Here is a 12759-nt window from a genome sequence, read left to right on the forward strand (position 1 = left end):
GGTACGCCCCCTTGAAAGTGGGAGTGAAAAGGAGATGGAGTAATGGTCAGGAAGCTGAAGTGGGGTCACTTCAAGGCTGTTTGTGGTGCAGTTGCCAGGTCAAGGTCAACATGGTTGCCAGCCTTGTGTGTAGGGGAGGTCTGTTCCAGCTTGAAGCTGATTGAATTAAGTAGTAATAAGAAGCCATACAACTGAGGGTTATGTAAGTTAATCCCCAAGAAAGATCATCAGGAGAATCATCTGCAACAGAACTGAGGAGGAAGTCCAGCTCATCAAGAAAGCTGCCAAGGGGACCTAGTGGATGATAAAAAAAACCACAATGTGCAATTTGAATGGATTTGTGACTGACAGCATGATACTCGAATATTGAGATGGCCAGATGAGAGGAAGGCGGGACTGAATACTCTCATATACTTGAGGTATGTCAGTGCCCCATCCATACCAAACCATCGGGCTGTACGGGAGAAAGAGCAGGTAGCAAACAGCAGCAACTGCAGCTGTTAAGAGGCAGTGTCCAGGTCTCACTGAAGGAAAGATATTGTGTATATGTGAATAAATGAGGAAAGCCTGTGTGTGTGTGTTGTATGTATATTTTTTAAGGGTGTAAATATTCTTCATATTATGTTTATATATTATGTTTTATGTTATTATATATTATGAATATTTACTTGGAAATTGGGTTTTATAAATTACTATTCTCAATGATGTTGTTACTGGTCAGGTTCTCTCATCTTGTACCAGGTACTGTAGAGCTATTTATTTTTTCTGTTAACGGGTACAGTGTTTCATAGAGCAACTACACTGTAAAAAGGAGTGGAGCTGCAGTCTGCAGCAGGACACAGAGCTCACACTGGCTGAAGAGAAACAGGAGCTCACTGAGGAACACACAACCAGAGAGAGAGAGACGAGGATCGCAGTGGACTGGAATCGGATTGTGCAAAAGAGAAAGAACATTTTACACCGGAACCAAACACAGTGCACTCCGAATGTGCTTCTGAAAACTGTGATACAAGTTTTATGTCATGATATGTAAAGGGTAACCCTAATGGGAATTACATCCACATAGCAAAACCTTAAGATAAAGGTTTTCAACCATACAGACGTCAGCTGTTTTCTATGTGGTCTGAGCAGGCAAAAAAGAGACTAATGGACTAAAACGTTCTGCAGCAGAGCACCACTGCAAATGATTTAGAATCTGTATGGCTACATGCCTAGCGTTATTGAATGCACGTTTCGTATGCCACTGTGTATAAATCCTCTGCCAAATTAATAAATGTAAATATATGGTTGATTAGCCAGGGTCCGCTCCTCTCTCAATTGTGGATCATGAGGTGTTTGCCAGTCATTTGGATGACATCAGTGGGAATGCGCTTATCCTCCAATCTGTGTTCATTCCACTGTGGGTAACTGGTGGACCTGTAGTGTGAAAAATTGTCAATGGCTGCATACAAGTGTATTGGAGGATTATATACAGTATATAGGCTATATGCAGAGGTGGAAAACCCCGGCTTCAGAAAGTAAAAGTCCTGCCATGTATTTGTTCTAGCCATTCACTAAACAAGGTGATTTCACTAATTAGCTCCTCTACCTGGCTGAAGAGTTGTGCTAATTAAATTCAGCTGATGTAGTGCATGGGTGGAACAAATACGTGGCAGGACTTTTACTTTCTGAAGCCGGGGTTTTCCACCTCTGGCTATATGTATCAGTTATTCGGGTATTTAAAAACCCATGTATACTCCAGTACTGCAGGTGGCAGTGCCGTCAAACAAGGTAGTCTATTTATCACCCTACTTGCCGCCAAAGATCCAAAACCTCTTTATGTAAATGAATACGTATGGACCAACTTCCGTAAATAAATCAAAAGGAACAGCAGCTAACTTGTGACGCGATCTGTACTATCGTTTTGCGGTGTATCAGTGAGAGTAAGGTTCGTTATTGCTTAAAAGGCACGTATTTTTATTAGTATGTGTTGATGACATTTCACTTGCAACAAACCATTTAAAATAACGTTACTCAACTGTGCGCTGTCTAGCTTAGTATCTCGCTTTGGTCGCAGTCGTTGATGTCTTTCATTCACACTCTCAAAGGACTTATAGCCGATAACCTTGGACAGAAAATTAATTAAGATTGAAGCTTCACAGTCACAGTCAGTATTGCCTTGGACAATCACCTCGAAAGAGCAGAAACCTTTGTAAACAAACATGGCGGATATATCTGCAACGTTGGGATGATTACCTTAGTGAACGCAGTGCTCATACGTCAGAGAAGATTTACGTTGATTTATTGTTTTGACTGGGGGTAAGATTTTAGTTTTACTTGATGTTATATGAAATGAAAGTCTGGTCCGATTTAACTGCACTAACACTTAAATGTTTCCTTGAAATTATTGGCTCTGAAGGATGTGTGTGATGGAGGTTAGATCCCTAGATCACACACAAAAATGACACTGACAAAAAATTTCCACTGTATGTCTGGTCAACTATTGAAACTTGGTCATGCAGCACTTCTAATATTGTGACTCCTTGTATGACTTCTGCTTGTGTTGTACTTTGTCTCACTTGTCGCTTTGGATAAAAGCGTCTGCCAAATGAATAAATGTTATGTAATGTATATCATGTTGGATGCGTATTGTCACGACGATCATATTGTAATCGAAGAGGGGAATTTAGAATAACTGACAGATTCGAACTGCTCAGCAAATGTAAAGAAACTTGCATAATCTGTACCTGACTTGGACTGTATGTTTCTTTACATTTTTGCAGGCAAAACAATATCTTTTTAAAGCAAGTCCAAAAACAAATCGCAGTCATTTGTTGCACACTGTTGCACTACCCCTCTCAAAACAAATAAACAAATAAAGACATTTATAATAATGAACTTGTTGTCTCATTTGTGTCATCTCTATTGAGGCAATGGCCTGAATTGACACAGGTCAACATTTCTGTTCTACTCATGTATTTGGCTATTCTGCTAGTGTTATATCAATTCATTACTTTTATGTATAGAGCTAAAACGGCAGACTTTCACAGAACAAACATGCACAGACGTTTGAGAGATTTACAGACCTCTGGTGAGAAGAGAAAATGTGGACCGTAGAAAGGATAGACATTAAACTTTTAGGGTTCTAACTTGGTTAATATTGCAACACAACTAATAACTTTTGTGGAGGCAAAGAAACAGCACCTGTTCTACCTTGACATTTTACTGTAGCTTTTTAAAATGCTGAGACATTTGTGAAAGTTTGCTTTGATAAACATACTTGAGATACTTACAGTGTGCTGCATCTGTTGGGGGGGGGGGGGAGATCATCTATATTTTGCTTATCATTATTAGACAAATATTGAAGAGGTTTGAACTCTTGAGTATACATGCAGTCATTTAGATTTTCATATATCATGTACAAGACCGCAAGAAGCAAGAAGCACTACCATCCATGTGCTTTAAGAACTCATTGAATACAAGTTGCAATTATAAATATGTGACGTTTATATTATATTCTAATAGTGTATCAATAAATCATCATGGCATAAGTGCTTCTTTTGCAGTGGTAATTGTTACAACCTACTTCACAATAATTGAAGAATTCCATAATATGCTTTAATGTTTTCCAAAATACCCAATTCTCAACATATTTTTCATGTTTTACAGAAATTTTAGAGGATGTCTAAAGTAGACCGTTTGAATGCCCGTGTGTCAAAGCTCCTCACAGTGGCTGTGCAGGAGGTTTTGGAGGTGGTGAGAGAGACGGTATCAGAGTACCAGGAGAAAACTGCTCGAACACAGAGAGAGAATGAGAGACTCAGACGGAGGCTGCAGGAGCTGCAAGACAAGGTGACGAGAGTAAACACAGGTAAGTCTGAGAGGCTGTAGAGCAGAGAGGCAGGTCTTAAGTACTTGTGTGATCAGGAAATGATTGAGATTTGCAACATTGATATGGAACACACAGTGTTAGTTTTTGTATGCTTGTATGAATTGAATTACTATTCAGAGCTGATGGCAAAGAATATTATTAGACTTGTCGTGTTCTCTCTCCAGCAGCTGAGCAGCCTGTTGCTCCCCATGTCCCTGCTATGAAGATTCCCACAGAGCAGCAGGAGTGGAGCTGCAGTCTGCAGCAGGAGACAGAGCTCACGCTGACTGAAGAGAAACGGGAGCTCACTGAGGAACACACAACCAGAGAGGGAGGCGAGGATCGCAGGGGCCTGGAATCGGATCACCCGGCAGAGTCAGAGATTGACTGTGATAAACTGATGTTGAACACACCGGAATCTGAAGTTATCACTGAGATTTCTGAGACTGATCTCTCAGTTTTCACACCTCAACCTCTCAAAAGTGACACTGATCATGATTCTGTCAATATTTCAAACATGCTATCTCTAAGCACTACCAATTTGGACATTCAACCATGTCTGACGTCTGATGAAATTAAAATGGAGGCAGAAACACAAGAATATACCTCAGTACATCAACACAGTAACCAACACCCATTATATGATTGTGACTCACATAGTATTACAGCCAAGAATGAACTTACTCCCGGGCCTCCAAAAGTTAATACGAGTTCTCATGGACTGGTTTGCATTCACTCAGATTCTATCAGTTTTGAGAAAAGTATGAGGACTGCATCGGATAGAAACAAATACAAGCAATGTCACCAAAATGAAGAACAAGGCTGTTGCATCCGGTGTGGAAAGATGTTTGGTCGGTCGGGAATTCACAGAATACGTCAGCGATGTCACGCTTGTGAAAAACCTTATTCCTGCATACAGTGTGGGAGATGCTTCAGTCATGCAGGTGACTTCAAAAAACACAAGAGAGTTCACACAGGAGAGAAACCATATCATTGTCCTGTGTGTGGAAAGGGTTTCAGTCAATCAGGATATCTGAAAATACATCAGCGATATCACACAGGGGAGAGACCATACTGCTGCTATCAGTGTGGGAAAAGCTTCTGTCAGTCAAGTCACCTTAAAAAGCATGAGAGAATTCACATTGGCCAGATACCTTAGTCTTCATTCGGTGGAGGAGAAGAAGACATACCTGTCAAGAATGAAAGTTACTAATGGTTTTGTCTGTAGCTTCTTTTCCACTAAAAAATTTAACATCCTAGAATTTGTAAGTAAAAAAATGAGCTGATGTATGTCAGCGTAAGTAAATCAGCGTAAGTAAAATAAAAAGTTACATGATTTTCTCATGCAAGTGATCGTAGAGTCACATGAGGCACATGACCCCTAAAGGGTAATGCTATATATAGCTGTGTTCACATAGAATTTTGTAGTGCTAATTAAATTACGTATTTTCAAGACTGCAAAAAATACACGCCCACAAAAGAAAACTCATACTTCAATCATTTATTTGCTTTTTTGTGAATGGATTTTAACATTTGTATGTAAATGGTCAAAAAAACAAATTATTGGTTTCTAGAAGAAGTCACTTTTCTAGATGTGCTTCAGTTCATTTAACTGAATTTTTTGGAATTTTGGTTATTTTGGAGACAAATTAGAATATGTTGAAATAAAATGACACCATGATATAGATACCTGCCTTGGATGGAAAGTCATTCTTTTCTGCTTACATAATTTTTTGTTTATCCACCAAACAAATGTTCAGCAAATTGATGGAAAAGATGCTACAGCAACTTTAAATGGAACCAGCATTGAGAAATCAGGCAGACAATGCTGTATCTGTGGTATGATAAGGTTGTTTATAAATAGTTTATTTTGTGAAACGTATAAATAATATTTATTCATTCTGTGTTTGCAGTTAATGTTTCCCTGTTATCTGCTGTAGAAATATTTTCGATAACTTCATGTTAATCCATCACTTTAATGAAAACAGTTTTTATGTAGTTCTTGTTTTTTTAATTGTTGTTTCTTTTGACAAGAAAACTACAAGCTGTAATTTATGTTCAGACTTAAATGTGAAGTCTCAATGCTTGAGTTGGACTTAAATAAATAAATTACAATACAGTGACAGCTGTCTCCCCTAAAAATATGTCACACTATACAGTGTTTAATGTACATACCAATACATGTATCAGAGTATGACAGCATCGCAGATTAATATTGTTGAATAAAAAACATTTTCTCAGTTTAATTTCTGGAATTTCTCATTGATCAGCATTTGCCAGGAGAATTATCAGCTGAGTGGGATTAGAGGCCTAGTTCATCAAGTCAGAAAAAAGGTGCACTCTTTGGACATGTACATGAAGAATTAATAAGTGTGATTCACAAATACCTGACATGCTGTATGAAGGTAAATACAGTTTGGAAGTTACTAAAATAATTGCTGAGAACTTAAATGTAAGCTTGAAAAAAAAAAACAGTTTGAGGAAGGATTATTTCATTAGATGAATTAAATAAATGTGCACAAGTGAAAAAGACTGGAGTATAAAAGTTAATGTAAGCATATTTGGATATAGAGTCAATACAGTTGACAAAAAGGCAAACAGGATGCTGGCATGTATAGCTGGTTGTTGAATATAAATCAAAGGAAATTACAGTAGTGTTATATAATGCCTTCATCCACATTTGGAACACTGTGTCCAATTTTTGGTACCGCACTATAAAAAAGACATACAAAGCCCACCATATGTATTCATACCCCTGATTAAGCAGGAACAAAAATGTATAATTTCGAGAGCACTATAGCAGCACACTTTGGAGGTTCTTCTGGGTCTGAACAGGTGGCTACTATGGAGAATAGCTACACATTAAAGGCATAGCTGTTGGTTCCGTTCACCATACCCACAACAACAAGCAAGCTTTACGCTGTCAACCTTAGAAACAGTCCCACTGAAAGAAATACAGATATCTCAATGTTCAGTGTCTGCATGAAAATAGTATATTTAACCTTACATATGTGATCTCCAGAGCCTAAGTCGAGAATTTCAGAGCTGGGTGACCATACAGTACATGATTACTCTTTTTTGATTGATAATGGAACACCTCCTTGTGAAGGTGTAGCCCTTCACCTCACCCCCAACAGGTTAAATGTTCAATGTTAATTGTTTAATTGGTTAAATTGAGGATCCTCATTGTCTACTTTCCATCTCATAAAATAAGCGCTTTATTCAATCAATTACAACTGAAACAGGTTACATGTTTGTCTTTAATGATTGTTTAATTGTTTTGTTAATTTGTCTTTGTCTGAGAGCCAGTTAACTGGTCACACCTGCACTAATTAAGGCTTGTTATTTACAGGTGTGTGACCAGGTTCAGATTGCTGGAAGCCATTTTGTGTGCTGGAGGTAGTAGACTGGTTCTCTTGTGGTTGTGTGTTTTTAAATAAATTATTGTTTTAAGTTTATACTCCTGCTAATTTATGTGCAGAGCATTGGCCAGCTCTGTTACACTGCACCACAATTTATCCAAATTTCTAGATTCCTTTACATCTAATTGTGGAACTTATAAACAGTACTGTAATGGAAAAAGTAAATGAGTATTTTTGACAGTTTCTTAGAACTTTAGGATATCCTATAAAGAATAGAAATGAAATCACTCAAGGATGTTACTAATATTTTGTGAAAATGTGAACATATGCACCTTTTAAACAATTTAAATTAATGGGAATGAACAACAGAACACAGATAAATAAGAAATGCATTTTGGATATACAGGGCAGGGTGTTATACCCTACATATTTGACCTCCAGAGCCTAAGTCCACATATGAATTTCATAGCTGGGTGCCTATACAATACGTGGTCATTCTTTTTTGATTGAGAATGGAACACCTAACCACAATTTATCCAAATTTCTAGATTACTATTTTTAACGGTATGTCAAGAAATGCCGTGTTAACGTCATGACATGACACAAGACAAATAGTATTTCTTAAAGAACAGGTGGGAATACTTATCTCGCATCTTTGCTATGGAACACAGACAGCCTAGATGCGACTACCTACTTCTATTGCGACTGATAGGGCAGCGCTCTTCCAGTTGCTTGTTAATGCTATCGCGTGAATTTGCTACCCACCATCCTTTGCGAAATGCGGAAAAGCCCTGCAAAACAAAAGAGTAGAAGAGAAGATTGCTATCTGCAAACATACTTGGGTAAGTTCTCAAAATGTTAATCAGATGTTACACCTCTGCCGTACGAATTGTTTCTTTTATAATTAACGATAACTTAATATTTAATTACATTGCTACACTCAGCTTTACACAATGAAGAGATTAGCTAGCTAGCGCTACAGTGAATGTCTGCTTTCAGACATTAAGGATGACAAAATGTGGACTGCACTGTTCTGCTTTTGCGATCGTTATTTATTTAGTCCCTCAGAAAAATCTAACGTGACTATGTATCTAGCAGCGGCTGAATGGATTGCCGTCTGAGAGTAGGCATGCAATGAAAATACAGTAAAAGCGCTAGGTATCGTTAGCAAAAATAACGGAGACCCTGCAGTCATTTATCTGTTCACTCAAGTCTCTGTATGTGTTCACGTATTAAGTAGTTTCACTTTTTCTAAATGTATTCCACAGTCCGTTCCTCAGTTCGTAATTGTTAAATTCAGTGGAAAGGTGTGACGTGGTCTTGCGATTATGGAACAGGATGTTTAACGTGAGCTAGTTACCTTAACGATAACGTATCAGTGTGGCGTAGTGGGAAGGAGCAGGACTTGCAGCCGATATCCAGCTGTCGGTACCAATGTCTGACTGTATAAATGAAAAAAAACTGTAACCTATCTAAGTCGCTCTGGGTAAGAGCGTCTGCTTAATGACAATGGTTGTAATGTAAAAGGCCATGGGATTGATGCCTTGGTGGGTTTGCATGCGTGGACTGCTAAATTACAGTAAATATCCAGCTTTATAGGTAGCGTGGGCTAGATGACGATAGATTCTGTATGTGTTCTTTGCTAGCTACATACCAATGGCGTGAAAGTGGAAGATCAAGTGGCAAGAAGATTCAGATAAATTACTTAATTTTACAATTCTGTAATAATTAACTGACTTCAACCAGCTTTCTCTATATATTCGTTTCGACTTACCCGACTTGTATGTTTCGTCCTGGTGTGACAAGATACGGTGACTTGTACAGTCTGCACAACGGGGCATAGCTAGCTGCTATTCCTACATGCCTACACTTACAGAAGTGTGTAGGAAATCAGTGCAGTACTTTGGGAACATCAGGAAAACTGCTCAAGTATGAATGGTATTTTTGGTAAAGGTAATCAAGGTGAAACATCTAAGGTGGAATAACTTGGATCTGTCATCTGTCAATGATGCATGTTTGAAAGTAGTGAGGATATGAATTAGTTGGTTAAAAGGGCCTCTTCTGTGTTGTCAATGCATTAATACTTTGTTATTAATTGGTATTAAACTAACACGATTGTACATAATCTGTGACATGATTTTTCTTATCTGTGTTCAAGGAATGTCTAAAATAGAGCGTTTGAATGCCCGTGTGTCTAAGCTCCTCACGGTGGCTGTGCAGGAGGTTTTGGAGGTGGTGAGAGAGACAGTATCAGAGTACCAGGAGAAAACTGCTCGAACACAGAGAGAGAATGAGAGACTCAGACGGAGGCTGCAGGAGCTGCAAGACAAGGTGACGAGAGTAAACACAGGTAAGTCTGAGAGGCTGTAGAGCAGAGAGGCAGGTCTGAAGTAATTATTTATAATGTGTGGCCTGGAATCCAGATCTGTTTTGTCTTTGATTTGTATCAAGCCATCTTCCTTTCAGAAACATTTTGAAATCAGTACAATCCTCACTAAGACAAAGGGTGAAGATACAGCACTGATAGTAGACACTGAGTAGGCTATCAACACTATCAGCTTGAAAATGTCATGTTACCTTATAAAACCTACAATTTTACTCATCTCATATTAAGATTTATTTATCCAGGAGAATTTGATAGCCTTAAATGGAAGTATTGCCAGTGTACCATCTGCATGCATATTTAGCAGAATTCATGCTATTGAGCACAGGAAATCATGCAGTTCACAGCGCAGGAAAAGACCACTCCACTAATGGCCAGGAAGGTAACCAGAAGTCAGAATTGCTCATGTGCAAATATATTAAAGTAGCATACATGAACGTAATGTATGATTCATTTTTTTTTTTCTTGGCATGATTAAAGGTGTTATTCTTCCATTGTTCATTATAGCGGTACAAAGGTACAGTACTTATGCTGCTGTTCTTAGTTTAACTTACCCACAGTGTATCTGGTACAGTGAGGATTCTTTGCTTTTATATTTGGTGCTTAATGGAGAAATTCTTAATGTTAATTGTTTAAGATCTGTTGTTGCCTTATTCTTCATTCTTTCTCCAGCAGCTGAGCAGCCTGCTGCTCTCCTTGTCTCTGGTGTAAAGGCTCTCAAACAGCAGCAGGAGTGGAGCTGCAGTCTGCAGCAGGAGACAGAGCTCACGCTGACTGAAGAGAAACAGGAGCTCACTGAGGAACACACAACCAGAGAGGGAGGCGAGGATCGCAGTGGCCTGGAATCGGATCACCCGGCAGAGTCAGAGATTGACTGCGATGTGCTGGTATCAGGACACAGCACACTGGGAACTGGGGGTGTTTCTCCAAAGACTGATGCAGCTCTGTCAATGTTCACATCTCACCCGGTGATCAGTAACACTGAAATGGACTCAATTCACGCTGTGAATATTTCCAACACACTCTCTCCAAATTCTTCCAAAACTGAAGTCCTGCCCATTCTAACTTCTGATGAAATTAAAGTTGAACCAGATCCACTGGAATATAGCACATCCCAGGAGCACACAGCCCAAAACCATTTTTATGATGCAGAATCAGGTATAAATATAGTACAGACTGAGCTCTCTCAGGACCCTCATCAAGTTAACACAGAGTCATATGGACTTGTGTACATTAATTCAGATCATAACATGTTTGAGGAAAGATTTACATTTGAAAAAAATATTAGATCACTGTTGGATAGTAGAAAACATAAGCAATATCACAGTAATGATGACCACTGTATCCTGGGCGGGAAGACCTTCAGTGGTGTAGGGAATCTGAGAATACATCAGCGATGTCACACAGGTGAAAAACCTTACTGCTGCATGCAGTGTGGGAGACGCTTCAGTCATGCAGGTGACTTCAAGAAGCACAAGAGAGTTCACACAGGAGAGAAACCGTACCGTTGCGCAGTGTGTGGAAAGGGTTTCAGTCAGTCAGGATATCTGAAAATACATCAGCGATATCACACAGGGGAGAGACCATACTCCTGCAGCCAGTGTGGAAAGAGCTTCAGTCATTCAAGTAACCTCAAAAAACACCAGCAAATTCACATTGGTCAGACACCATAGTGTTGTTTTGTTGCATAGGAGTATGTTTGTCCATAGACTAAAAATACTAATGCATTATAGAGTTTGAGAACAGGGGACCTTATTATCGTTATGTTAAAAGCAGGCAGTCACAGAATGCTGTCCCTGTAGTGTGATGTTACTGATTTGTTGACATTTAGTTCATAAATTACTTTTCCTGGTATGTTTTGTGCAAGAAAGCCTATTCCTATTGTATTATTGTGGAAATTATTTTGATGGTCAGTTTGTGTTCATCTGTTTATTTCCTAGAGATGTATGTAATCATGCATTCCTTTTGACAGTGGTTGTTTGAGCATTGTTTCTGAATGATTCAAAGAAAAACTCTAAACCAGCATTTCCCAACTCAGATCCTAAGGTTACACTTTGTATGTTAGTTTTAATTCCAACTGAGCTTTTAATTTGTTAGAATTTGTGAAATTCGGTTTATTTGTGGTTAGTATTCATCTTAATTGATTAACAGTCCACTTAATTGTTCAATGAACTAGTTTAGGCCCTAGAATAATTTATTAATTATAATTTATAATGACCAGGTAAGCTTAAGTTAACTAGCTGCCCCTTTATTTATGATCAAATTATGGACATCAAAACCCTCAGTTATATTTTTATGTAAGCATAACCACAATTCTGACAACATATTTTTTAAGAATTGAAAGGAGACAAGTGAACATGAACCCATATTAATATTAAATCAGTAGCTCAAACTTTATAAGAAACACCTTTAAACAAAAACAGTAACACCGTGTTCCTTCAGGGAAATAAGGCTGGGAAACGCTGCTCCAAAACATTGTACAAAACTGTCCTTTTAGATAAATAAATTGTACCAAAGGTCCAGTTATTTTGTTTACATATTCTGAAGTATGCTAGCACATAGATCACCTCATTCCTGAGAGAATGACTGCTTTGGTTATATTTATGAGGGTCATTGTCAAATGTTTCTTTTTTAATTTGAGATGTGACAGCCTGGGATCTCAGGATTTTAGGTGTCTTAGCAAGGCATAAATGTAGTGCAGAACTAACACTGCAGCCAATTTAATTCTGTTTAAACTCTAGGGAATGACAACACATGATCAGGCAACAGGCAGCAGACTGCTGTGCAGTACCCCCAAAGGGACTCATTTTACATAGCGTGGAGCTCTCTTTGCACACCGTGTATACTCTTAACTGGTTAAAATCGGCATGTAAAACATTCTGAGAGAAACAGTAAAAAAGAACATTACTTCTGCCCCTGACTTCCTCTGCATTTGGAGTTAGCTAGATCCAGAAATGAGAGCCACCAAGGACATCTCAATTGCTTGAAGGAAAAGGGTGAACATTGGTGATTGGGGAAAGGGAGATATATGGCATTGATGGAGACTATTGCTGGTTGTGGGGCTGTGGGTAATTAAGGTGGATTTTTTGGTGGACTTGGAATCAGTGTGAAGTAGGATCACATGCATAACTGATGTGCCCTGCTTGTTAATGGATAGTATTATT

General features: G+C 38.6%; 1 protein-coding gene across 1 annotated transcript; it reads left to right on the forward strand.

Annotated features, from left to right (window-relative positions):
* Window positions 1-1852: 1852 nt before the first annotated feature.
* LOC118784083 (zinc finger protein 107-like) lies at window positions 1853-11544 on the forward strand. Its single transcript, XM_036538116.1, has 6 exons — window positions 1853-2298; window positions 3649-3850; window positions 4036-4995; window positions 7983-8054; window positions 9371-9562; window positions 10268-11544. Exons 2-6 carry the CDS (start codon window positions 3661-3663, stop codon window positions 11266-11268), a joined length of 2415 nt encoding a protein of 804 aa, XP_036394009.1. The 5' UTR covers window positions 1853-2298; window positions 3649-3660; the 3' UTR covers window positions 11269-11544.
* Window positions 11545-12759: the final 1215 nt, after the last annotated feature.

Source organism: Megalops cyprinoides, chromosome 1 (genome assembly GCF_013368585.1).
Source record: "Megalops cyprinoides isolate fMegCyp1 chromosome 1, fMegCyp1.pri, whole genome shotgun sequence".
Lineage (NCBI taxonomy): Eukaryota > Metazoa > Chordata > Actinopteri > Elopiformes > Megalopidae > Megalops > Megalops cyprinoides.

Coding starts and splice junctions, on each gene's coding strand:
- LOC118784083 (XM_036538116.1), top strand. CDS start 3,661: ATGTCTAAAGTAGACCGTTTGAATGCCCGTGTGTCAAAGCTCCTCACA. Junction 4,996..7,982: donor GCATGAGAGAATTCACATTG/GCCAGATACCTT, acceptor TACCCACCATCC/TTTGCGAAATGCGGAAAAGC. Junction 8,055..9,370: donor CTATCTGCAAACATACTTGG/GTAAGTTCTCAA, acceptor TCTGTGTTCAAG/GAATGTCTAAAATAGAGCGT.